Here is a 24,357-nt window from a genome sequence, read left to right as displayed (position 1 = left end):
GTTGAGCCAAGTTTAGAATCGAGTGTGGAAAATATTCATTTTCGACAAATAGGTAGCACAGCAATACTGAAAATGGTGTAACAAGTTAGTAAGAAAAAAGCAATAAATTTCATCAACCTAATTCAATGTGAAAGAGAAGAAATTAATAGTTGTGCTAGCTCAGGTATCAAATCAGTCACGATTTTCATAAGAATATATGGTAGCAACAAATTTAGCGATAAAGTAACTATACAAAAAAAAATCGATTTCCATAAAAATATTCGCCTTAATTTTTTGTAAAATGGTGAATATTTATCGGCAAGAAAAAACCTTCGATCAAGGAGTGAAAAATATATTTATAAAGCTTGTGTAAAAATTTGAGACTGATCGGTCCAGCCGTTTCCAAGAAATCTTGCTCACCGACTTTGAAAACGTAGTTTTCAGAAAAACGCGTGCAAAATTGCAAAAGCTCTTGAATATATCTAGATTACGAAATGAAATTTTAAAAAAACGATTTTTGAAAAGTCCCGACCAGACTATAACCCCTTTTACAACTTTCTTTCGTCAGCCTTTTATACACGAAATACGCGGAGTTCTTTCAGCCTGCAACAGCTTGGCACAAGCAGCTGCGCGGCTGGTTCGTCCTCCTCCGAAGAATTTGCGATACGAAGACGAGATCAGGCAGCTGAATCTGGGTCCGAAGAAAGAGGAAGAACCGCATAATTTCGTATTACCATGACATCTCAGAATCCGTGACTCGAATATAAATATACAAAGGAAAAATATCAATCCGTCGACATCATTCCAGGTTAATTGTACATACAGTGAAAGTAGGTAGGTACGCAGGTATGCATGTATGTATGAATGAATGTATGCACTCGTACACGCAAACTCCGTTAGGTGTATAAATCACTCACAAGACGTGTGAAAAAATAGCCGATGACCTTTTTTTCGAGAGCGTGGAAAAGGGATCTCTCTATTTATCGTAGGTTCGAAGAGGAAGGTTGATGGTATAAAATGGCTCCTGGGTAACAGGTGGCGGCCACCAACGCGGGCGGGGAGAATATCGTGATGGGCCGAAGACATCGGGTACCTGCCGGCCACCTGACGGTCTCGTGCCCGGAACTCGAAACCCGGCGTAGAGATTCGGTTGCGTATATTTTGGGTATCGCGTTCTAACGCGGCTACCTGATCATTATCGCTTGAAGTGGTGGTTACCTCACGAGAGTGCAGGAGTAGAACGGGGTGCGGACGCACGATGAAAAGCTCAAGAATCCGAAAGACTCCCGCGGACCGTTTAATTTAGTTATTTATAACAACGGAAATACATGTATTATGTATAAAACGATTTTCTTTTCTCGCATGAAATATACCAGTGTGAAATACTTTTTCCTTCTTTTATTTAACAAAATTGTTCGTCCCTCCAAACATACGCTTAACATCGCACAACAACTTATTAATTGTTTTCAAATGTCTAACGTTCAAGTTTTGTAGTACAAAGTGTCTTTCGCCTTACTGTTCTTATTAGAATTTAAAATCCTCTCTCTGTATTTCATTTATTACAATTCTGTGTTTTTTTTTTTTGTTTTTTTTGACAGTGACTTAGCTTTTACGTATGAGTTGTGCTGATAATACGCGAAAGGTGTTACAATGATGGCGACTCGTACATTGCCATATGCCGATCCACGTTCTTTGCGTTTCGAAGATCGATCGATCGATTTTTGTCGTGTTTTCGATATCCATGATTTTGAAATTTATACGAGATCGCTAGGATCACTACCAAGACTTTTAACAACACCGGGATAGGTTTACCCTCGAGAAAATGTTCGAGAAACTTTTTCCATACGAAACCGTCACGGTATGAGTTATACGGTTATGTCGTAGATAGACAACTCTGTTGGATGTCGGGGAATTGCGAATGCTGCGAGGTCAGCAGAGTTGGCTCGGATTGAACGATGGCGAAAATTTATGTGTTTACGAAAAGAGTTGCAGCACAGCTACACGTATAACGATACGTTGCAACTTTTGTTCAACATACGCTATATTGCTTTCAACTTTTTTCCAGTAACGTTACAGACGCTGATCGATGAAATCTAGTCCAGCTACGCGCACCGCAGGCTTTGAAAAATATTCAGAAGTGACGTCTTTTTACCGATGTAATTATTACCAGCGATACCAAGACAGCTTTAACTATGCTTTTACCAGACTCGGTTACAGATGCAATACACATATGTGATATGGTATGGTTTTACGTAAGTAGGTAACAGACCCCCATCCCTTCCATACACGAGAGCAAATATATTATTCATTTACTTCGTACCTTTTGAATAATTCACCCGAGGAGAGAATCTGGATTCCAACGCTTTATTTTTTTCCTCCCCGCGATGAAATTTCACCGAGTTTTCTTTTCAACGTAAACCCTATACATATATACATGTATAATGTATATATATATACCTGTAGAGAGGAATGCAATTATCAACAGGAAATAAAAATCAATTCGGAAACCTCGCTCTCTAAGCTCACCTAAAATTGCGATCATGGGAATGACCCGATGTGAAAATATTGTGACAATATTGCAAGAAAATGAACGTGGGGATAATTTTATTCGCTCTGTAACGGATGGATGGCGGTTTCTTCGAATGGGGCAAAAAAGAATTCCATCAGTGCGTAGAGGAAGCAGGGAGAGATCGATAAATTCGAGATTAATTTGTTCGGTGAGCGAATTGCCGAATAGAAGTGGGGATGAAGCTCGCTGCAATCGTCTAGCATTCCAGTAGCAGCAGCAGCAGCAGCAGTTTGAACTATCTATACGGATATTGATGATTTACGAGACCTGGGTAGAATAATCCATATTTGTCATTCGTTTGAAACTTATTTACTTTTGTTATTTTCCAAGTATTGATCCGCAGCGAGGGTGGAGAGGAGAGCGAATTCTGAAGAGCAACTTCGTCCCGGGGCTGCAGATGGGAACTGCGGAAAGTGGAGAGGGTGTAGAGGGGACGGAGGGGAGTTTGGAAAGTTTCAAGAGAGCCTCTCAATCTGAGGAGCTTGTGCTTGTGTAAATATAAAGTTGGAGAACCGGATAATGTCTGGGGATAAATCAAGGAAATTTGATAAATCCACAATTCTACAGGATCCGCTAATTAAATATCGCACGACGTGTATACGCTCAGAGGTATTCCTTTATTTCCATAGATCGCAGTTTCACCCCGTCGCCTCCGCCAACTTCAAGATTAACGTAAAATCAAAAAACTAGCCACCTATCCGGCTATTTTCACTCCGATTCGCCTAGCCAAGAGTCGAGGTCGAAAGTCCTCTTGGGGTGAAAACGAAGCTGGGGGAGCTCGAGAGTCGAAAATAAATACGATCGTCGACCCTCGGTAATTGGCTGCCTAGGACTGTCTGTTTGCCTTTACGTTGTCCAAACTCGAAAAGCTCATAAATTGAGGGTCGCCGGTACACGTACAAGAGAAATTTGTACAAGTCTGCAGTCCACGGCGTATCATCGTGATAAACGCCAGGTTTGATTGATTTCTCATTTTCGAAAGGCGTCCCTTCGGCTCTTCGAGATTAGGTTAAAGAAGAAAACTTGTATCAATATTACACAAGGCGGATGCACCTTTCTAAATCACTGCACCGCATAAAATGCACCTTCATGAAATTCTGGATCTCTCAATCTTTCGGCTATTAATATCTTCAGTCACGCAATTCACGATCATGAAATCCAAGTTTAAGCAAGCTCGTTTATACCGAAGTTTCAATACCACTGGAATCAATCGGTCCAAGCGCTCCGCTTGCACTGATAATAAATTTTTCGAATTACACAAGCAGCAAAACGTATCGAAAAGCTATAATTGAATTAAACAGAGTCACGGTACTCTGGTTTGAAAATTAATGTTTGCATAGGTAGATCGAAAGCATTTCTGTACTGCTTGTGGACACAACCTCCAATAACACGTAATGAATATGTCCACAAGTGGATCAAACGATGGGCAAAATTGCTGGTACCCTAAGATGACCAAATCCAGTGCACTCTGTACCCTCTGGTGATTATTTTCGCATGTTAAAACTGACAATGAGCCGTGATGGCTGACGAATCAATCCCGAGAAATTGGCCGTCGCAGGAGCCGGGGTTAAGAAGTGAATTGAAAATTTAGTCCGGGGGCCACCGGAGGACGAACGAAGAATCGGCAGAGATTTTTTCGCTGAATCCTTATTTCATGAGGCACCGCAGAAGCGGAGAGCATCGAGTATAATACAGCAATGGCGAATAAGAACGCGGAGAGACCGGCACTAATGACGACGTTTATATCGGGTGTGCGCTGAATACCGACTGATCCAAAGACGAAGAAGAAGGAGGTGAACATGAGAAAAAACCGCCCGTTACCGGAGCCAACTCACGTCGTTCCCGCTGCGAGAAAGACGTCAAATGCAGCAGGCACAGAGGTTGAAACCGCCTTGCCGAAATATCGAGAAAAACGTATATATCACGTATCGAGGAATTCGCATTTATTGGAGAAAACGCCTCGCGCCCAACTCGGCACTCGTTTCATTTCGCTTTTAATACTGCAGAATCCTTACAGGTATACGTCCTGTAGCCGAGTTTCAAACTTTTAATTTCTCCCGTTTTACGGTACCTTGTCTTTTACGATCAGCCGTAACGCTTCGTTCGGGCGATCTCAACTGCACGCTAGATACCTGCTTACACCGCATTTACCACCCTCTACATCCACCCCGCGTTCTATGTATCCTTAGCTGTATTACCTTTCATTTCGAAGATAGAATTTCTACATCGACTTAGCGTTTATTCTTCTCACGGGGAATGAGGTATTATTTTTATTTTCTTTTTCTTTTTTTTCGATGCTTACAGGTCGAACCGTGCCATCGTGCACAAAGAATATCTCGACTGTTTAACGATGGTAAAAACCTGATTGCGTACTTTGGAGGACAAAAGTTTTTTAACTTGACTCGAAAATTTCATGGCTAGAACGGGATGTAGAGTAGATATTTCCACTCTGACAGGGGCGAGGTTAAAGTTCCGAAAGCGCCTAATTCTGAATAATTTGGTGGCAAAACTTGAGTGAAGAAAACAAACTCTGAAGAAACAACAAAGTTTCAAGTCGTCGGAAACCCGACGGTTCAAAATTCCGAAATGCAAGATTCCGAAAATTCTAGTTACTAGAAAATCTTGGATCAAACTGAATTTCGATGTTCGGATTTTCAAGTGTTCTCTCTTTCACACTTTCGGAACTTTTACCTGTCGGGGTCACGCCCATTCGGCATTTCGTCCTTCCGGAACTTTGATCGTCGGTTTTCGGACCATTCGAAACTTTGATGTTTCGTCAAAGTTTGATTTCTTTACTTCAAGTTTCGGCACGAAAAAAATTCGATAATTTGCACTTTCGGAATTTCAAACCCGCCCCTATTGACCGTGTTATACGTATGTGCATATAAAAGCACATCAAAATCGCGGGTAGGTGAGAAAAGGACTGCAGGGGCGTAAATATCCATCTTTTTTAATTGGCCGAACGACATTAAACGGAAACACGCGAAGTCCATATACTACTATATTAATAACGAAGCCCGGACGTTGGTGAGCGCGTAAAGAGAACCGTGGCGATGTGTATAAAAATCGGAGTGCAAGGCTAACTAACGGCCGCAACTCGGAAGATAACCCGCAGAGCAAATCCGCGGGTCCAGCCTAACCATTGCGGGGTGGTGAAACGGGGTGGCATGAAACTGCGGCGAGCGGCGAATATAATGGAATGGAACGAAGCAAAATGAAATGAAATGAAATGAAATGAAATGAAATGAAAAAGGGTTGCTTCCTATAAATCTAATACACATATGCCAGAACCCTGCAGACGAAGGTACCGGAGGTCGTGTACAGGAGACACAGACGTCTCATCCGCGACGAACGAACAACGGTCCAATATTATACCAGCGATCTGAAGGGGCGAACAAATCAACCTTTTCCAAACATGGCATCGCACTTCCTCCTCCTCCCCCCCCCCCACCCCCCCATCCGAAGGTACTGCTTATGCGAAGTTATGGCCCCGACCATATTACTTTAAAAGGTTTTTTCGGTTTCCTCGACTCGTTACTCCTGCCTGTATATTTTCATGCCCACGTGCGGCGACGCGTCCGTGTGCTTATTGTCAGTCTGACTTGCACCAGGAATTAAGAATCCGCGTAGTTTTCATCTCAGATAATATAAATTAACACCGATCAACACGATTTTTAGGGAACGTCCATAAATTACGTAGTCGAATTTTGAGAGTTTTTGACCCCCCCCCCCCTTAAAGGCAGACAATTATCCTCTGCATTAACCGTAAAAAAGAAAATTCCGTACCTACTTCGATCGCTGCAATTTGAAAGTTCGGATAATATAAATAAGAATCTAGAAAATATCATTCGTAATTATTATACTATGAAATTATGAGAAATTAAGGAGAATAAATGAACCAAATGAATAACGACGGTGCGTGTTTGTATTGTAATATTTTTCGATGTGATATACGCGGAATAACTGCGACATTACTCTTCGTATGTATAACGTCAGGCTAAATTCACTCGTTTATTTTTCATCCCCCCCCCCCCCCCCCTCCACCTTTTTCGCGGCACTTGCGAAACGCTTTTTCTGCCTCCCTATCTATACATCTATCTATTCTATTCGCCTCGGCCTTATACCTTGAACCAACCGCCCCATTCCGCCCGTCTCGGCCCGTTTTTCTCCTTCTTCTTCTTCTTCTTCTTTTTCTTCTTCTTCTTCTTCTTCTTCTTCTTCTTCTTCTTCTTCTTCTTCTTCTTCTTCTCTCTCTCTTAGCTCACCACTCCGTGTTGCGCATCTCTCTTGACAGATTTATGAATCTTCTCGCAACCTACTTTTCACCATCGGATATTAGATTCTCGAGAGAGACAGATATGAAGAGACAGAAAGCGTATGTGTGCTGTGCGAGCCTCGATCTGTTTATTGCGACGGAAGTTATTACCGATAGCTTGCAGATCTTGCGCTGCAGGTATCTATGAGAAGACACAACGTTTCCACAATTCCGTCCTTCGATTTCTTTCACATGAAGATCGTGTAGTTCAGAAGCAAATCGAATCGTGGAACCAAATAATTTCGAAAAATTGCAGTCGGTTGTGCGGAAAATTCGGTTTCTTTAGATTTTCGTCCATTATAAGAAATGTTCATCAACATCAACCAGTTAACCCCCTTTCAGTCATAGCGGTAAGTATTCTTACCACCTATTTTGTATCCATTTTTTTGTATATTCAGAGAACTTTTCAACATATTTCTTGGCGGTTTTTTGCTATTTCTGACAGTATACCGATAGGTTTTCAATACTTGCTAGTAATTATTACGATACAATGTAAATTATTATTGCTGGAAACAAATTGGTTGAAAGAAATCATGAAAATTGAAGGAATATTTCATTTCCGAGAAAGTTACCGTTCTACGCGTACGCATGTTTTACATAAAATACAAGTTTTCGGGGTCGCTGATTGCAAATCTAAAATCGGATTTGAAAAATTCAATATGGCGGATGAAAGTGTCGAATTCGATCGAATCCGATGAAAAAACTCTGCCCAAGAGTTTTCGGGGTCGCTGATTACGAATCCGAAATCAGATTTTGAAAATTCAATATGGCGGATCCATTCAGCGAGCCCGAAAACCCCTGCATACAATTTTTCGACAAAAATTCGATCAAATTTCAAACTTTCGTCCGACATGTTGAATTTTTGACATTCGATTTCCGACACCAAACACCGTGCAATACCGTCTCGTTATAAAAGTTGACTATCGGCCCAACGACGCGCGACTCAAAGGGTTAATAGGCCACTCGGGATCCGAACGAGCGCCGCGAGGGGAACGAAGGAGTCGGAACTTCCGTCCTCGCGAGGGGTTTGAGGGTTGCGACTCGGATCGATCGGTGTCTGCGCGCGCGAGTCTGGCACGCGCCATCCGGCCTCACCGCAATCTTCCCACCTGCAGACGCTGGTTTCCTTACGCGAACCACTTTGCGCCGACACGTAAATGGGCACACGTATCGTGGGTATATACGGGGCATTCCACGCCGACTCAGCCAACGTCGGACCCTCGCCGTTTTTCATTTTCTTAAAAATAAATTTTACGCAATTTTACCAACTCCAAAAAGTTACTCTGAATTCTTACGAATTTTCTTCGACTTGATTTCTATTGCTTGTGATTTCTGATATAAAAAATTATCAATAATCTTGTGTCGGATATGAAAATTTTCAAGCGTTTAAACCCCGAGTGGGCCGCTGTTCGGTTCTACTATTTTTCGAGGTATTTAAAAAAATATTTGAAAAGAAACAGAAGCAATTGTCAGACTTTTTTGGGCTGTTGTTCAAATATTTTCATACGCAATCCAGGGTTTCAAGAATTCTTACAGATTTTTTTTTCTCAGTTTTAAAAAAATTGCAAAGAACTAAATAGTTTGTTAGAATCTGTCAAAATTCTCAAATATCCGTTGTTACATATAAAAAAAAAGAAAACGTTTGAGCAACCGCTCGTGATAAACTGACTCTTCCTTCTGATTGTTTTTAATCTTTCTTCCAAAAAATTAAAAAAAAATAAAAAAACAATAAACCCGAAAAGCTGGCCCACTCTACGTCTAGGGTTGAAAATTTTTATATCTGACGTAAGATTATTCGGAATTTTTTCAGATTTTTAAATAACGACCAAAGACATTTCGTTTTACAAAAACAACACGAATAAAACGAATCTGCAGAGAAAAATTTCATGTTGGTTGAGCTAGGGTAGAATGCCCCATACGTATACATGCCACACGCCCTCGACGTTGATACACAACAGACCTGCCGCAGGGTGTAAATGGTAGAAAAAGTACAGACACAGGGAAATAAACTGGTTAGGTATAAAGTACAGGTACATACTATAAATCATCAGGAGTACGTGTGTAACCATCTCTTGTCTATAACAATTAGAAGATGAAAATCGAGTATACTTCCATGATCGGTAATTGCGCAGAGATTAGTTATACGCAACGTAAATTCAATGGTCTTCACAAACGGGGAGATTTGTTGGCAAGAAAATATATGGGAAAAAGGTGATGAGTGAGACGATTCTTTGGAACCGTGAACAGAGCTTACGGAAGACTGGTGGAAGGTACTCTGAGAGATACTTCGTTTTGATGTAACCGCGATGAGAACAATTTATACTTTTGGTTACTGTACAGTCCTTTACTGTATAAGATCATCATTTTTAACTATAAACGTAAAATACGGTTCTGAATAGGACATCGACCACTATAATCACACCGAACGTTTGTAATTGCATGTCCAACATTTTCTTGTAATTGCCGTTTACTCGTTGTTGCAAAACTGATTGTTGGCTTGTAACCATAGAAAAAAAATTAGTTGACGTGGTTGGACAATTATAACACTGATCAACAAAAATTCACTTTTTATGTGTAACGTGAAAACTTTGAACTGGTTATGTTAAGAGCAAGGTTTAGTGTAATAGAATTAATGTTGGAATATTTTATATACGAATAGTTTTATTGCGATGTAATTTTTTTAGTTTTTCAAAAAATACAGATTTTAGGAACGAAAATTAGGTTATATACGTCAGTGTTACAGTACACCGATCGTCAAAATTTTTGTAACAAGAAAAGTGCTTACTAATTTTCAAATAGCCATCTACGTTCATATTAATAATATATTTATTTCGATTCGATCAGGTCTATTTTTTGTGTCACGCATAGCTAGTACCAGTAAAATTGAATGTTTATCGTTTCGACTTGCATTTTTTCATACAGAGTGTTTTGTTATTTATTGTAACTAATCAACTGGTATTTACAATAAATAACAAAGAAAATAAAAACACCCTGAACCAAAAAAGGTAATACAAAACGATAAACGATTCAATTTTACTGGTACAGTAGGTGTAACAAAAAAAACTAGACCCGTTCTAATAAAAAAAAATATGATTTTATAACGAGGTTCGATTACAAGTGTTTAAAAATTAGCAAGCACCTTCCTTGTTGAAAAATTTTGTTGACCATTGTAACTTGTCAATTACAATATCTGGTAATCGTATAGCTGGTAAATAAAATTGTTAATTTTTGACTCTGAAACCAGCACCCTTTGCTACCTTACAAGCGGAAATTTTTCTCCAACGAAAAGGATGTAACGGAACCAGAATTATCCTGCAGGTACAATCATCCCTGTCACAGGACAGACGACAGTCCCGAGGGTGGGAGGGTGGGAGGGAGAACCGGGTCGTCGCGAGGTAAGGAAGGAGCAGGGGTTGCTGGCATCCCTTCGCCCGGTCGCGTGCTGGTCGCGTGCCGTGGGCGTGGCAATCCCCACCCTCGTGGTCGGCCTCGGGCTCGGGGCTCGAGCTCTTGTCGGTTATTGATTCCCCGGGGGTGGTTGGATGGTTGGTTACCCTGCCCGTCGCCCCGCGGCGACGGCGGCGACGGCGTCGGGGGGAACTTGAGTGGGATGTCTTTGGTCGACAGCCACTGAAGTGATTATTTCTCGAGGCACCTGGGACACGACGATCGACGACGAGGAAGCCCGCGACAAGGGAACGACCCGGTGGTCCGAGGATCTACCCCTGAGCTTTTCGAACCACGGTTATCGTCGGATGTCTTGCGGCCCGTGACGCACCCGGCATGCGTCGACTTGCTGCCGCGAACGATGACGGGGCTGGAAGTCGGCGACGTTATTGGAATTGCCCGAGGTTCGGTAGACTCGGCTTTTCTTTTAACTCGACTATTCCGGTTTGTTCTTAACTTGCAGAGTACGGTCGATTGTTGTACTAAATTCCAGATTCGGCATTTAACGCCTACTAATTTAAACCCTGTATAGGAGCTTCAACGGAGGTTTGTAAAGATAGTAGAATAGGGTCTGTTTCGGTGTAATATTAGACTCTGTTTGGACGCTAGATATGTTCGAAATTTCTCGATTTACCAAGCTTAGGCCCAACCTAAGGTATGTTTAGTTACATTGAAGTACAGTTCAATGTAATAATAAATTTTAGAATTTAGGATTTTTTTATTTATATTAACTTGATGCCCCTCTCGCGTTAAATACATTTTTGTATTCGTAAGAACTTTGAATATGTACAGATGAAATGCAATACTTAATTTTCAAATGTTATTGAAACTTATAAAAATTATGTCGAAATAGCCCTTGAATTATTCATCGTTAACACTTTAATGTCCTTGTAATAATATATCTGTGTATGAGGAGTTACAGTTCCAATGGAGCAGCTGTAGATTGAATAGCGTCAAAATAGGTTCAATCGTCTTCTGATATCGTCAAAGTAGGGCTTGGTTCTTTAATTTTTCGAGATCAAGGTCCGATGTAAACGTTGTTCTTAAATTTTTAGGAATTAGAGGCTCAATGCAGGCTTTCTAGGTTCAGTTCCCTTCGAAGTAGGTCTATACGAACCCGGTAGATTCAAATATAAACGCTAAATTTCGATTCGGGTTCAGCCGCGTGAATAATGTATTATTACGGGAGTCCGACTCGCATAAAAAAATTGAGAATCTTGAATGATAAAAAAATCTCCCTGCACGACAAACGATTTGTTCAAACAAACTGAACCTACCACGATTAGGCGGGGCGGTGGTCGTTTGTGAACTTTTATACGCCGCGTTGAGGTGAAAAATTCATCAACGAATTATTAAATTGTCGATTGAAAAATAACAAACATATATGTACAGTGCAAATTTAACGACTGTGTTAGCAAAACACAGATTGATCGATTCTTCGATTGATTAAACCCATTCATGTTTACGTACGCTTTCGGAGGGTGGATCGGATACAAAGGCGGTGGTCGTGCGAGAGGAATCTATAAGCCTGAAGCTAAAGGGGTGAATTTACGCATAAGGGAAAAGTTCGTCTTGACGTACGGGGAATATCACAAACAGCTTTACGACAGCTGTTTCAAGGATATTGAGATACTTTTACGATTATTAATCCCATCTTCTCCAACGGCGTAACATGATACCAATGCTCATCGTGCACACATCAACACTCTTTGCAATTTCGACGCAGCTTTCTCGCATTCTGCTAATTTCGGACTGTCGAAAAAGCTGGAAAGCTCGTTCGTAATCCCCCCCATATACATATACCGTCCTAACAATCTTTGAATTAATAATACAAGAAGCTTTGCACAGTTTCTGATTTTGAGAGAGAAGAGATCGAATTATACGCAACAATGATCGAGTGAAGAAAGGTCGTTTAATCAAATGAACATCACCGATATTCCGATTGGTGAAATTTTCTTGAATGTCATGTCTTTTATCTCCTGGTCACGTGCCAGCAACGGACCTCGATCGACGCCGTAGCGCCGCGACGTCGTGACGCCGCCGCCTGAAGAAGACGAGAATCCCGACGACGACGGCGGGACAAGCCGACGTCACGCGACGCTCTCTAGATCTTTTTTATTCTCAATTCATTCCTTCCAGGCAAAACGTTACAACGCAAATAATCGCTAACGAATTCAAGATGCAGTGAACCCGAAATTTCTACTCCAACGGAATATAATTTCCCGTCAATCGGACACAAGGTGACGTTGAAATTCCGAACCGACAACTTTTACACCACGTTTTTCACAGTCTAAGGGCTATCAAGGTGTCCCATAATTTGTTCGTTTTCGAAATCGTTCCACCTCGGCCGAAAAATATGTTCGTATCGTGGAAAAAAAAAACAAAAAATTCCACCGAGTCTGAGTACTTTTTGATAACGTTGAACACGCGCCACCGAGCGATTGAAAATTTGAATACAAATTACATCGGATGAAATTCGAAAAATGATGAAATCAAGGGAGACCCTGACACACGTGTGTATAATCATTGTTTATCACGATTCGTATAATTGCCCTCCGTATTTATCCCGGCATGTATACCACACGCCTGTCATTCACGGACGACCATTTCGGATTTGATAACGTTCGGACCAATTGGCACACCGCGGATCTATAATGTATATATCTATTATCCCCGCTCGACGTGCGTCATATTCCTCGGAGGGGTTCGCGAGGAGGGACGGATTTACTGCCTGCGGATGATTTACGTCGACAATGTGTATTACCCGTATACCATGCACCTATCTTATACCTCCATGCCGTTCTATAACCGTCGTGGCTGCACGATTAAGCCCATTATCAGCGTATAAAATACGTATAATACCCTATATACCGCCTGCCTGCCTCTCCGTCTTTCCCTTCGGGAAAGAAGTACTGTAACTTAACCGTAACACGGATGATCGGCAATTAAACATCCGGATAGTCGATATCGTACGGATCGTATACTTCATTGAATAAAGTAACAAACAACGCGGCATTGCCGGTAACAACAAGTTTCAGGTATGTACCTACTTACGTACCTATCGGACTCACAACAGTTTCGTTAAATCGCCACGAGATTCGAATCGTTACGGCTATATCAATATTCTTGACAACAACGGTACTATACGTATACCTGCATGTATGGGTATAAATTTTTTACTTGTCGAATTGTTCCACGCAACCAAAATCGAATCCCCCTCCGTTTTTGTTAATCGGATTAATACAACGTTGTTACTCGTGCATACGCACTCAGGTATACATGCACAAAGAGATTGTTTGTTACGCGGTATCAAAGCCTTACGAACGTCTATATACCTGTACACCTATGTAACGTATGTAACGTTTGTAATTAGTGCTTGCGTATCGCGTCAAGAGATTTGACCTTCGGAATGAGTGTAACAGCGTTTATTCTATACAAGGTATAAGACAAGGGAGACGATACCAACTTTTTTCAATCGACCAATATTTTTAGGGAAATATGAGAAATGAAAAATTTCGCACAACTTCGTGGATAAAAGTTATTTTCGTACAAAATTGTCAATATGCATATTGTCTCGTAAAAATTTGTATTTTTATCAATAAACAATCTACAAGCTATTATGATTTTTAACAAAGGTCAACAATTCTTTCCAAAAAAAAAAATAAAAAAACTATGCATATTTACAATATTTCAAGAAATAATACGATATGTTTCAATTTCTGTAAAAATTCGTAGTAGCAGAAATTTTCACCGTGGTAGGCAGACAAATACAAAGGATAAATTCTAAAAAGCACCATTCCGATGCGTAGACAAAGTTGATTATGATAGACGTGGGTATGCCGTACATAATATAAGTATGAAATGAAACCGGAGTAGACAAAAACCGTCGCGATTAAAGGAATATATATATATATATATATATATTATTTTATTACTTTTTTTTTTGCTCTTCCTCTTGGTGTATTTTCGTTTTAGAGGGAAATTTACTCATGAATAAGCAAAAAGCCTCTACCTCCCCCCACCACCACGTCTCGCCCGACCAGCCGCGCCCTCCCTCCCTCCCACCCTTCCTTCCATTCACCCTACGTCCCTTCGTCCGCGCAATTTTCTCACTGCGCCAATTTTACTTTGATTATGTTGCCGAAACTTGCCAAGGTTCCGCCTAACGACTTTTCACCGGGCGTGAAAGAGAAGAAACAAGAAATAACAATAAAAATTCAGCACGTGTAATTATGTGCAACAGACCTCGGCGCAAATACTTCTTTTATTATATACCTCTATTATATTTCAAACTTCCACATCGGTTGCGGATTATTATTTCGAGTGATTATTCGCTAATGTTATACCGGTACCTACCAGATTTGATTTTTGTTGAATACGATATATTCAACTAGAAGTAAGAAAAAAAAATAAAAATATGAAGAACAAACAAATACTGGAAAAAATTCATGTGCTAGCCGAAAAATGGACTCTGACGAGAATGATTTTTCCAATGAAATCTATTATAGCCTGAAATATGACAAGTGTGATTGAAAAAAAAAAAAAAGAAACCTACACATATTTATATATATTCTAAGAGCTTTTCTACTAGAGAATTGAAACAATCCTCTCCTCTCTTTCTCACCGGCAGGGCGGGAGTATAAAAGCTTGACGGACTGGAAATAAAAATATAGTCGCAAATCAAACAGAAAACACATTTTCACTCTTTTTATTCCTCTTTTATGTAAATATTTGTTCTGGAAATATACGTTCGTTTCGTTCGATGTATTACCTTGCACGCCCTCTTCTTTTCACTCCCTCTTCGGCCGTCCCCCCCCCCCCCCCCCTCTCTCTCGCTCCCCCTCCTTATTTCCCCCTCTCGTTCGCCCCGTTCCATCTCTCTCCTCACCCCGACGGCAATCAATTTCAAACTCAAATGAAATACTGGATTGAAATATGAGATTGCTTGTCTACCATTTCGCAAGATGTTCTTCGTGCTCGGAATATATATTATAGATCCGCACGTCGATCTGCATCGCGTATATTCAACGCCATCCGGTAAAAGGAATTCTTGTTGCTTAACTCCTTGGAGTCATTTAATAATTGAAACGCGCCTCCGATGTCGAATCAGAAACTTGTCGACTACGTCGTGCCGGGATCCCGAATAAACTAACAATGAAACGACGAACCTTGCGGCACCTGGCTTGAGAAAAATATTACACGATCTCAACTCAATACAGATCGTAGAAACATGTAACAGCGATCAATTACGTAGCGGAATTGAGAGCTGCTCCATTATTATACGTGCGAAGCAAACAGCAAGAAGAACTGTGTTGGTGAGGGGGAAATCAATAGTTGGAGGTTTGAAAGTTCAAGGAAAAACTGTACGTCGTGAAACTGTGTGCATACTTAGCAAGGCGCGTCGAATATACATGTATAACAATGTACGATATGTGTGAGCTTGGAAAATGTGATACGGTATAGTATCATTGTATATGTATAAGCTTTTCACGCCGGTTCAACGAACTCTGCGAAACGCAGGCAAAAACGCAGTACGGTTTGAAGATTCTCGTGAAAATATAACAGAGCATAGACAACGTCGTATACACATAGATTCATACAATCCTGGCAAGAACCGAACGGAAGATATGGACAGCAGTTTTATTAAAGTCAATATATGTGACTCACCTTTGCTGGCTCACTGCGGTCTCTGCACAAGATTTATCCTGCTGAATATGGTCGTATTCCTCCTCATATGAATCAGCCAGTCGCGAAATACTCGTCAAAGTTGTTCGGAATAAGCTTCGATCCGCTTTAATGGCGAGAAGAGAAAATTTTAGCTACACAATTGGATATCAGATGTTATTATAAAAAGGACGTCGATCCCCCTGTACGTAGGCTACTGCGGTAGTTTTGCCTGTGCAAAAGTTGCCTATCTACAGTCGAGTTCCACTAACGTGCACTCAACCCTTTGAGTCATAGTGGTAGTCATAGTTCTTACCACTAGCTTGTATGAATTTTTTGTATATTTAGAGAACATTTTTGCCATTTCCGATAGTATACTGATAAGTTTTCAATACTCGAGAGTAATTATTACGATATGATGTGAATTATTACTGTTAGAAATAATGTGATTGCAAAAAATCGTGAAAATTGAAGAAATATTTCAATTCCGAGAAAGTTACCCCTCTACACGTGTACATGTTTTACATAAATTACAAGTTTTCGGGGTCGTTGATTACAAATCTGAAATCGGATTTAAAATATTCGAAATGGCGGATCCAATATGCCAGACAAAAATTTCAAATTCGATCGAATCCGGAGAAAAAACTCTGCCCCGAGGTTTATGGGGTCAATGATTACGAATCTGAAATCAGATTTTGAAAATTCAATATGGCGAATCCATTCAGTGACGCCTAAAACCCCTGCATACAATTTTTTGACCCGATTCGCTCAAATTTGAAATTTTTGTCCGCCATATTGGAATCGCCATCTTGAATTCAGAAATCTGATCCCAGATTCGTAATCAGTAATCCCAAAAACCATACAATACTATCTTGTTATAAAAGTTTACTATAAGCACAATAATGTGTGGCTCGAAGGATTGAAACCTTACAATTGATCTTTCTGAACGGAAAAATTTCTTAACTAATTTTTCGAACATTTAGTTTTACGGAGCGCATATTTGGTCAAGAATTCCTCACCTGCTTGTACATTATGACGAATGATAACCGACGATTATGTGTTCCAATCATATCCGCTGAAATAACCGTGAGACTGCAGCTTGTTGTTGACGCGATGAAGGACCGGCGTACAATTTTGTCGGTGACGCGATACGATAACTTATCGCTTACGAGAATTGGGCAAACGTCCTAGCTTTTTCCTTATGAATAGAAACCTCCGCTTGGTGTATAAATTATAACCATCGCACGCGATCACCTCGAAGATACGCGACGAACTGTCGTCACGGGAATTGAATGAAACTTGTTCGACAAGCATACATTCTATTCAAATTATTTTTCCGATCGGAAAACTAGACTTGTATTTCGAGCGAGTAGACCGGGGATCGAACAAACGAATCGCGTCTGAACGTCGCAGCATTGAATTTTACTCGAATTCACTCACAACAAGCAAAGCTCGAACCGCCGTTACTGTGTCGAATTTACGCGTCACGGATTTAGAACCTGCGTATATTGTCAGGCGGACTTATCACATTTCACTCTATGTAAAAATCACCTAAACACCGTCAGATAGACGATTCACACGCGAGAAAAATTCGAGAACATTCCACCCCGTACACTGAAACTCAATTGTAAAATAACGGTTCGATTGTTTGTCACGTGATGTTTATGGCGTCACGTGATACCGCCAAAAATCCGTTGAACATTTCGACTAACTTCACACCGTCAAATTGACCCACAAATTTACGGATATTTAAATTACTTTTACGGTAATATAAATCCGAATACCGTGGGAAGTGATTATTCTTTTACTATTTTGAAATCGAGACCGGATTTGTAACCGGTTTTGGCTTACCTGACTTCTAAATCGATTTGATGAATGCTTTTACTCAGTATTAACTCACTAGCGGTGGTAATTGACACCAGAGTTAATTAGACTAACTTCGAGACAATTTCTTAAGACGAAAACAGCATTGTTGCACAATTTTCTTACAATTTCGTCGAGAGCCGCATTTGCAAGAACGCAAGAAAGCCGACAGTTGAAACCGGAACTAAATATATGTTCAGACCGCTGGTCGAATATGCGGTTGATCGCCTTTTGTTTGCCCGCAAGTTTCGAACCACAAGTTTTTCTTTTAATCGTCCAGGGATTTAACGCATTTTTCATGGTATATTTTGAGCTACATTTAATTACGTAATTGATGAAAACTTAAAGAATATCGTAATGCGCAGCCGAAAAATATGAGTTATCGAAATAATTACATATTTTCATTCCCCAACTTCTTCGGACTTACATTCTTCGTTTATGATTTTCAAATGACTGCAAAGCTAAAAAACTACATAATCGCAATGAATAAATTCAACATCGCGAATCCACCAACGTATATCATAATCGCGCTTTGGAAGAATTATCTACTGCGAAAACAATCTGTCGCAGTTGTCAGGAACACTTTCCACCTGATGTAGTATTCGTATTAAAAAAAAATCCATTTCTAAGCATTATTGTTACGTATATTTCTCAAGAAATGGCCTGTCACACGAAGAGAGATGGGTAAAGAAAACATGAAAAATAGTCTCTCGCGAAATTCCCGGTCGGATGGCAGTATAGGGCGGTAGAAGGTTGCTTTCCCCAACCCAACGCCACCCGCAGTCTCATTCAAAGTTTTAAAGAGTAGGAACAGTGGAAAGAGGGGAAGTGAAAATACTTCAACGAAATGAAATTTTGAAGGAAAAACTTTTCCTGATAAAAACTTTGATACGATTCACGTTTGCAATTCTTACTCGAAAGCACTCGGCTCAGATATACATATAATTGCGAAACTACCCTTCTCCACGACCTTTATCCGTTCAAATCACGTATTCATGATACCGTTTCGCTAATACGACATGGCAATTCCAATTTGGTACAATGTGTATAAAACGTTGAGCAAATTTCGTTTATTAACACATACGCGCGTCTCCGCGGATCGTGGCATTGTTTCATGCGATTTCATAATCTAATTTTCATTTCAAACAAGACGTAACGTATGAGGAAATACACTGTTCTTCAGTATTTAGCTTACGTGAACGGTAAAAGAATCAGTGCTTGAAAAGTTAGCGTTATGAATATGTGATGAGAAGCGGTGTAGGATGAAAAAGGTACTTGGAGAGGAAGAAGGTCGTAGAGAGAAACGGAATTTGAAGTTGAGGAATCGATACGTCATTTAGACTGTTACCATGGTAGCGCCCATCCCACTAAAGTAAACTCTTTGAGACAAAAGTGCACTCTGTATGATTCGCGGGCAAAGAACGAACGAAACGGAACTTACTTTTCCGTGATGTCATTCTTATTTTAACCACTGCCAAGCATCGTACACATGACTGGGGATCTCATGAAACTCGGAATCCAAAGCTGGAAACATTAAAAAAGTGTTTGTTTTTTATTTTCGTTATTAATCAAATTTAAATACGCGTACATGTAGGTTTTCCACTTGCAAGTACTCTGCAGTGACACAACGCGGCAGGCGTCTTGGAATAAATACCACATGTTATAATAATAAATATATCGGACTAAAAAATGAAACACTGACTTTAAACAAAAAATGTCCGGAAACATCAGATCCTTTACAATTCGGGGTGATCTTGCGGGATCCTACCGGCTCTTTCCAACTTCACGTCTGCCAGCATGTGAGCGGGATGATACACCATCTGTTTCCCAATCTTCCCTTTCAACAAATTCGGGTTTGGTTCTGTGTCCGTTTGACTACCCAGCGATGTGTATCTATGATCAGGAGCCAGATCTTATCAGATTATAATAATTCACGCTGATTATAGTCGTGCTACTCTTGCGTGCTTGTAACTCGTGACAACGAAACTATACGTAAATTGCAAGGCTGGATTACCCTCTGTCATAAAGTTTGCAGTAAGGCAAACTCAGAGATCGAGCGAAATTCCACACGTCTTTATAGCTCCACTTTGTCAGTGGGGAGATCAAGCGAATCTGACCGATACTTCCACTTTTAGCAAATTCGTGCCACAGCCCTCCTTCGAGCTTGTCTCCTTTCAGGCCGAGCAACAGAGTTTCGATTTCTGGCCTTAGTACAGCAAGGTTTTCAATAGCTGCCTCTGCAGAGCCATCCAAATGATGTAAATTAACATCATACCTTTAACAGACGTTGTTCAGGGGATTATTGGACTGACTTTTCTCAAAAGAATTTACTGGGAAAGTATAAAATACTTTTCTTGTTTGCTAATCGCATACCTGACTACGGTCTCTTTAATGAATTCGTCAACATCCGCGACGGGATTTTCGAGTTTCAAATGAACAGCCTGAAGCTTGGCCTTTGCTCCGAGTAGATTATTGACGTGTACGAGATGGAGCAACACCGTGCTTTCTATGCTGCCATCAAAGCAGACAGCTACATTTGAGGGATTGCTGTATATTTCCCTGAAAAAATAACATCAACATGTATACCCAACATTTTATCAAGATGCAAATGTAAAAGATGTTACTTGAGAGTTGTTAAGGTCGCTTCGTAGATTGGACCTTGCTTGTCGACAGCGACGAACGCCTTGAATTTTCGTAGAGCATCTGTCAACGGATCATTGTCATAATTCACGATTGCATTCTCAGGGGCCAAATCTCTGAACCTTGCCACTGCTTTATTGGTATCATCTTCGCTGCTGCTCTCCACAGTAACCCGTGCATGATAGTAGCTGAATACATTTTTCACCCCATTAGTTTTACATACTTAAACACAAATTGTGACGCAATTGTAGTTGGAAATTAGGATAACTGAGATCAAGCCATTTCATAAGTAAATCAATAACAACACATATTAAATGTACCTGTGATTTGAGGTTGGGTAAGAGCCAAATGTGACATTGGAAAATTCTTTGGAGACGGCAGACAAGGCATCGGCAAACAGCTCTTCCCTAACTCCAAGGTATATTTCCTTGGTAACGAAATTTCTACCAGTCGCGAATAATTCCTATGAAATTAAAATCATATCTTCAGTTTGGAGAACACGCCGATTGATTTTGTGCTTCAGAAAACTACCTTGTACACGTTCCCAAACGATTTATGCAAGAAAATTGGGGAGCCAGGAAAAACATGTACATTTTTTACACTGACACATGGGTAAAACAATCTTTCACCAGTTTCTTGACTTTTACCAAACGTCAGTGAGGCGGACATAGGTATCTATTGGAGAAGATCAAATTGCTTATTTATTTTGCAGACATTAGGAACTGAGTAAACAAGTGAATTGTAGGGACTTACATAAGCCAGTTTATACCCAGGAGAAGAGATGTCTTGGGAGGAAGAAAACGTTTTCACAACTTCGACAAGTTTCGGATGATGGTGCAGCGAGTCGTTGAACGCCTTTGCAAGTGCTGCAAAAATGGAATGAAATGTAATCCCTGTGAAGATTCAATTGCATAGCTGTACCATTATGGTTTACTGTTATTACCTTCAAAGGTAACATCGTCGTGTGTCGGCCCAATTCCGCCAGACGTTATAACGTACGTGTATTTCTCGGAAAAATTAACCATCTCCTCTGCAATGCGGTCAACCTCGTCACTAACTACTGAAATCTGAACGAAGAACACTGTCCTTGACTAAACGATTCTTTAAATAAGTATTGAATAAAACTGTCCTTTGCTACTAACTTTTTTCACTTTAACTCCACAGTTATACAATAGCCTACATATGTAATTGGAGTTGGTGTCTTTGACTTGGGCTTTCAATATCTCATCTCCGATAACTGTAAAGACACCAAGTTCAGTTTAAAATTCCATGGCAAGAAACTATCGCAGCCAATATGTAACAAGTTTACAAAATATTCTCATTACTGATAATTCCAGCCGTTGGATTCTCGCTCAGATGACCATATTTAGCAACTAAAACTTGGCTGTAACGATTCAAGTTCATGATTGAATGTCCCCTTAGTATATTCCTGCATGCAGTGGCCATTTCAACACTTCATAATTTTCTTTTTGACGACACCTCCTTTTTTATGTACAACTCATTAATTTTGAATCGCAATCTGTAATAAGACGATTTCATCCTTCAGTGCTAATTACTTTGCAATGATTTTACAAACGATGAATGGTAAATTAAAAAATTTATGTACAAGTGATATATGCACTTGACACAACGCTAAGAAATTCAGCTATCAACATCCATTGCGCAAAATAGCGAATAATATCTAGTTGGAAATAAAACCTTTATTGGAAGTAGAATTGGGAAGGATGGACACTCGCCGAATGACAGCCAGCTTCGAGTCAGATTAGGTTAGGTTAGGTTATGTTAGGATCAGGCTAGGTACGCAGCAGCTGGCCACATGCATTACATCATTCAACCAGCCGGATCAAGTCTGGAATTAACGATAGGGCATTTAGTAGAGTGTCGATAAATACAGTTAAAAATTGATTTAATAATAATGGCAAACTGTAAAGTTGAAATATTGATGAAAAATTATTTGGAATCGTTAAATGCATTATATACATATATACAATTAACTTTCTTCGTTTCTGCCCAATTAATGGACATATTGACCTTCGGTAATTTAGAATATATGCGCACGAACTCTATCTATCATAACTAGGCAGGGAAATATACATTATAGTTTATAAGTATAGCTAATCTCATAAGTTGCTAGTTGGGCTCTCGTAGTCGAATCGGGCGTTGAGATGGTTTCCATTAGCTGGTTCTTTGATGAAACCCAATCTTTCATAGAATTTCACAATGGTATCCTTACAGTCCAAGGATAGCTTGTAACACCGCAGTCGTTGGGCAAGCAGGCTAACCGTCCTCACCATCAACTGGCCCAAGGATTTACCTCTGTATTTATCATTCACAACCACATCTTCCAGTCGCCCCCTCTGAAGCATTTGAAATTTCTAGTTACTTCATCAAATATGAATTGCGAAAAAATGTTACACAATCGTTTGAAAAATTTCAAGAACTAAAATGTCAGGGATATGTAAATCATACACCTACCAGTGCACAGTTGTGGATGAACTTTTGCTCCGTTAGAAGTGTCGCAGAAGCTATGACCTCCCCAACATTTTTATCCTCTGCCACAATGACGTAGTAATCGCCAGATGCTTTCATCTTCCTGAATCTTTCTGTTGATAAAATATTATAATCGTGAAGCTTTGCAATTGCGTAAAAAACTGCTGAAACGTATCAGTTTACGTTGATTAGAATAAAGTTTTCATGAATTACACCAACGATTTGATATTTACTATACTAGTATTGAAAAAATAAGAATGTAAACCGTACCAGAAAATTGCTCTTTACTCATGTCTCCCACTTTTGTGAGTTGTCCCAAGACTTGAATGAATCCTGTAATTTATCAACAGGATAATTCATCTTTTATTTCAATCAATTTTCAGCATAAAAGAATCCTGAATAATTGATGCAATTTGAGAGACTCAATTGATACCTTTATCATAATCTTCAATCGACAAAGGTCTAACCCAAATCCCATCTTTGATGTCTACGATCCTTTCCAGGAGACGTGGGTCGAACAGGTACTCCTCTACGCCGTTCCCTGGCTGTATTCCCTTGAAACAAAAGAACTCTGATTAAAAACAATGGAATGAATGCACGTTTCTGAGTTTTCACCCTTCAAAAATAACTGATAAATCGAGCCTTTTTCGTATTTTCAGTAAAATTCACGATGACCTTAGATTTTTCACAGAGAAAATTATTAGAGAAGAAGGTATTTATAAGAAGGCACGCGTTTGTTCGGCAAGTATTTTTCGAAAAAATGACACAGACATTAATTGAACATATGGACTTACTCGTGGTGGCTCGCTCATTTTAAACGCTTGCCTGCGTCAACGTCGTAACCTTTGATAATACAAAACCCCTGACAAAAGACAAATTGAGGAATTCCTTCACGTGGCATGCGGCACTTTCGTTTCATAAACTGACCCCTTCTGTTCTCCTCTTCTTTTTTTTTTTGGTCTTAAACTCGTCGTCCTTCTGGCTGTATCCACGCTTGGATACTTCCCGCTGAACCACTGCTTGCTGTTGCGTTCTCCTTGGTTCTCCTCCTCAATCTGGACCCGCCGCAAGGGATTTACGAAATCTCTCTCTTGGTGTGGATTCGTAGGCTAGAGTCGCGAGGTGCGAGCCGGGTTGCCTATTGGTAGGCGGTAAATACCTGCAGCTTATCAACGATATATTACCTTGCAAAGATAATTGTCACCAGTAAGAATGGCGATTACAATAACGATACAGTTAGGTTTTGCACGTCAACAGTGTTCGAGAGTGCATAAGTTATTAAGTGTAGAAGATATGCAGAAACTTTGTTTATTGCAATAAAATCTCTTTTATACTTAATGATTGTATATAGTTTACAATTGACATTATAATATATTACTAAATTATCTAA

The 24,357-nt window shown here is 40.0% G+C and overlaps 2 protein-coding genes across 5 annotated transcripts; both read right to left on the bottom strand.

The window, feature by feature from the left end:
• Window positions 1-18,626: 18,626 nt before the first annotated feature.
• Window positions 18,627-22,287, bottom strand: LOC124181296 (FAD synthase-like). Of its 4 annotated transcripts, XM_046567711.1 has the most exons (12): window positions 22,176-22,287; window positions 21,803-21,996; window positions 21,620-21,714; window positions 21,421-21,544; window positions 21,231-21,343; window positions 21,009-21,152; window positions 20,798-20,940; window positions 20,462-20,665; window positions 20,211-20,396; window positions 19,852-20,112; window positions 19,540-19,730; window positions 18,627-19,361 (listed from the first exon to the last, which is right to left on the bottom strand). In XM_046567711.1, exons 2-11 carry the CDS (start codon window positions 21,921-21,923, stop codon window positions 19,574-19,576), a joined length of 1,548 nt encoding a protein of 515 aa, XP_046423667.1. In that variant the 5' UTR covers window positions 21,924-21,996; window positions 22,176-22,287; the 3' UTR covers window positions 18,627-19,361; window positions 19,540-19,573. The 4 variants fall into 4 exon arrangements, with proteins under 4 accessions (XP_046423667.1, XP_046423666.1, XP_046423668.1 ...); XM_046567710.1 differs by lacking the exon at window positions 18,627-19,361 and having other exon boundaries at window positions 19,387-19,730; XM_046567712.1 differs by lacking the exon at window positions 18,627-19,361 and having other exon boundaries at window positions 19,387-19,730; window positions 21,803-21,861; window positions 22,176-22,233.
• A 45-nt stretch (window positions 22,288-22,332) lies between these two features.
• On the bottom strand, window positions 22,333-24,012 carry LOC124181297 (probable glucosamine 6-phosphate N-acetyltransferase). Its single transcript, XM_046567715.1, has 5 exons — window positions 23,762-24,012; window positions 23,401-23,521; window positions 23,238-23,300; window positions 22,953-23,080; window positions 22,333-22,834 (listed from the first exon to the last, which is right to left on the bottom strand). Exons 1-5 carry the CDS (start codon window positions 23,777-23,779, stop codon window positions 22,598-22,600), a joined length of 567 nt encoding a protein of 188 aa, XP_046423671.1. The 5' UTR covers window positions 23,780-24,012; the 3' UTR covers window positions 22,333-22,597.
• Window positions 24,013-24,357: the final 345 nt, after the last annotated feature.

The sequence above is a fragment of the Neodiprion fabricii genome, chromosome 4 (genome assembly GCF_021155785.1).
Source record: "Neodiprion fabricii isolate iyNeoFabr1 chromosome 4, iyNeoFabr1.1, whole genome shotgun sequence".
Lineage (NCBI taxonomy): Eukaryota > Metazoa > Arthropoda > Insecta > Hymenoptera > Diprionidae > Neodiprion > Neodiprion fabricii.
This window is presented reverse-complemented; position numbering and strand designations above follow the sequence as displayed.